This window comes from Hippocampus comes, unplaced genomic scaffold (genome assembly GCF_001891065.2).
Source record: "Hippocampus comes isolate QL1 unplaced genomic scaffold, H_comes_QL1_v1.1 C16890506, whole genome shotgun sequence".
Taxonomy (NCBI): domain Eukaryota; kingdom Metazoa; phylum Chordata; class Actinopteri; order Syngnathiformes; family Syngnathidae; genus Hippocampus; species Hippocampus comes.
The window spans coordinates 1-1,118 of record NW_017840649.1 but is presented as its reverse complement, the minus strand read 5'-3'; the positions used below and the strand labels follow the sequence as shown (position 1 = coordinate 1,118).

General features: G+C 44.9%; 1 protein-coding gene across 1 annotated transcript; it reads right to left on the bottom strand.

Moving 5' to 3' along the window:
* Positions 1-181: 181 nt before the first annotated feature.
* LOC109509417 (neuronal cell adhesion molecule-like) lies at positions 182-1,029 on the bottom strand. The gene is made up of 3 exons (XM_019859267.1): positions 787-1,029; positions 638-708; positions 182-523 (listed from the first exon to the last, which is right to left on the bottom strand). The coding sequence occupies exons 1-3, from the start codon at positions 1,010-1,012 to the stop codon at positions 197-199; spliced, it is 624 nt and encodes a 207-aa protein (XP_019714826.1). The 5' UTR covers positions 1,013-1,029; the 3' UTR covers positions 182-196.
* Between the last annotated feature and the right edge of the window lie 89 nt (positions 1,030-1,118).

The following is a 1,118-nucleotide window of genomic DNA, read 5'->3' as shown; positions in this document are numbered from 1 at the left end:
AAAAAAAAAAACTATCGTTGCATGAGAGTCATTAATAGTATTGGCTAGAACGTTAGCCTAAAAATTCTGCTCGTTCAACCAGACACTTGTGGGCAACAAATATGTGCACTAGCAAGTGTTTTATACATTTGACGCTTGTACTTTTTGCATTGAAATAGATGTTTAAATGTGTTTACTGCACGTGGGAGGGATAGTATTATAAAAAAAAAAATGAGTGGGTCTGCAACATAACAACTTGTGCATAACAGCTTTGCATCGGTGAAAAGGGCAGGCTGGAGACTGAGCAGTCGGACTTACGATCCTCTCCAGAGTGGCCGAAGGCAACGGCGGGTTCGGGCGCTGCACCGTAGTCATTCACGGCCTGAACTTTGAGCTCGTACGGAACAAACGTGGGCGTTCCGGACACCACAAACTTGGAGTTGTTGGCTACGGTCGCCATCATCCACTCGGTGTCCATCATCTTCTGTCTCCACATCACTCTGTAATGGAGTCCCGGCCCGTTGGCCTGGAGGCCTGACAGCGGCTACGGAAGAAGAGGTCAACAAAAGTTTACGCCGAAAAAGTATAATAATCATAAAATAAGTATGGTACCTTGACTCATGAGTGTCATTTGTTCCTGTACTTTATAAAAAATTACCTTCCATGAAATGACAAGATTGTCATGTTCTGTTCCAAAACCATGTACACCTGTTGGATTCTCATCTGGAGCTTTTAAGAGGGAAAAATACACATGTATATTACACAAGTTCCCGAGAGGAAAAAGATTTCACTCTGGATTTTTAGTACCTGAAGGCTCGGTCTTATACATCTTAGAGGGGAAACTGGGCCGGCTGCTGCCCATGGCATTGACAGCAAGGACTCTAAAGGTGTAGTGAACATAGGGCGACAGCTTCAGGTGAGCTGTGGTCTCGGTACCGGCGACCTCGGTGAGGTTGTGCCAGTGACCTCTGTGGTGGTGAAGCGAGTCCTCATACTGGATCAAAAATTCTGTGTGAAATAATAAATACAACATTTGATCAAATATATAAGGTTGGCAAATTTAGAGCAGTGCGCTTTGAGTGGAGTGCTAAAAGTGTGGCACGCCATGCTGGGCAGCACTGAGGTCTACTGGAAGAGAT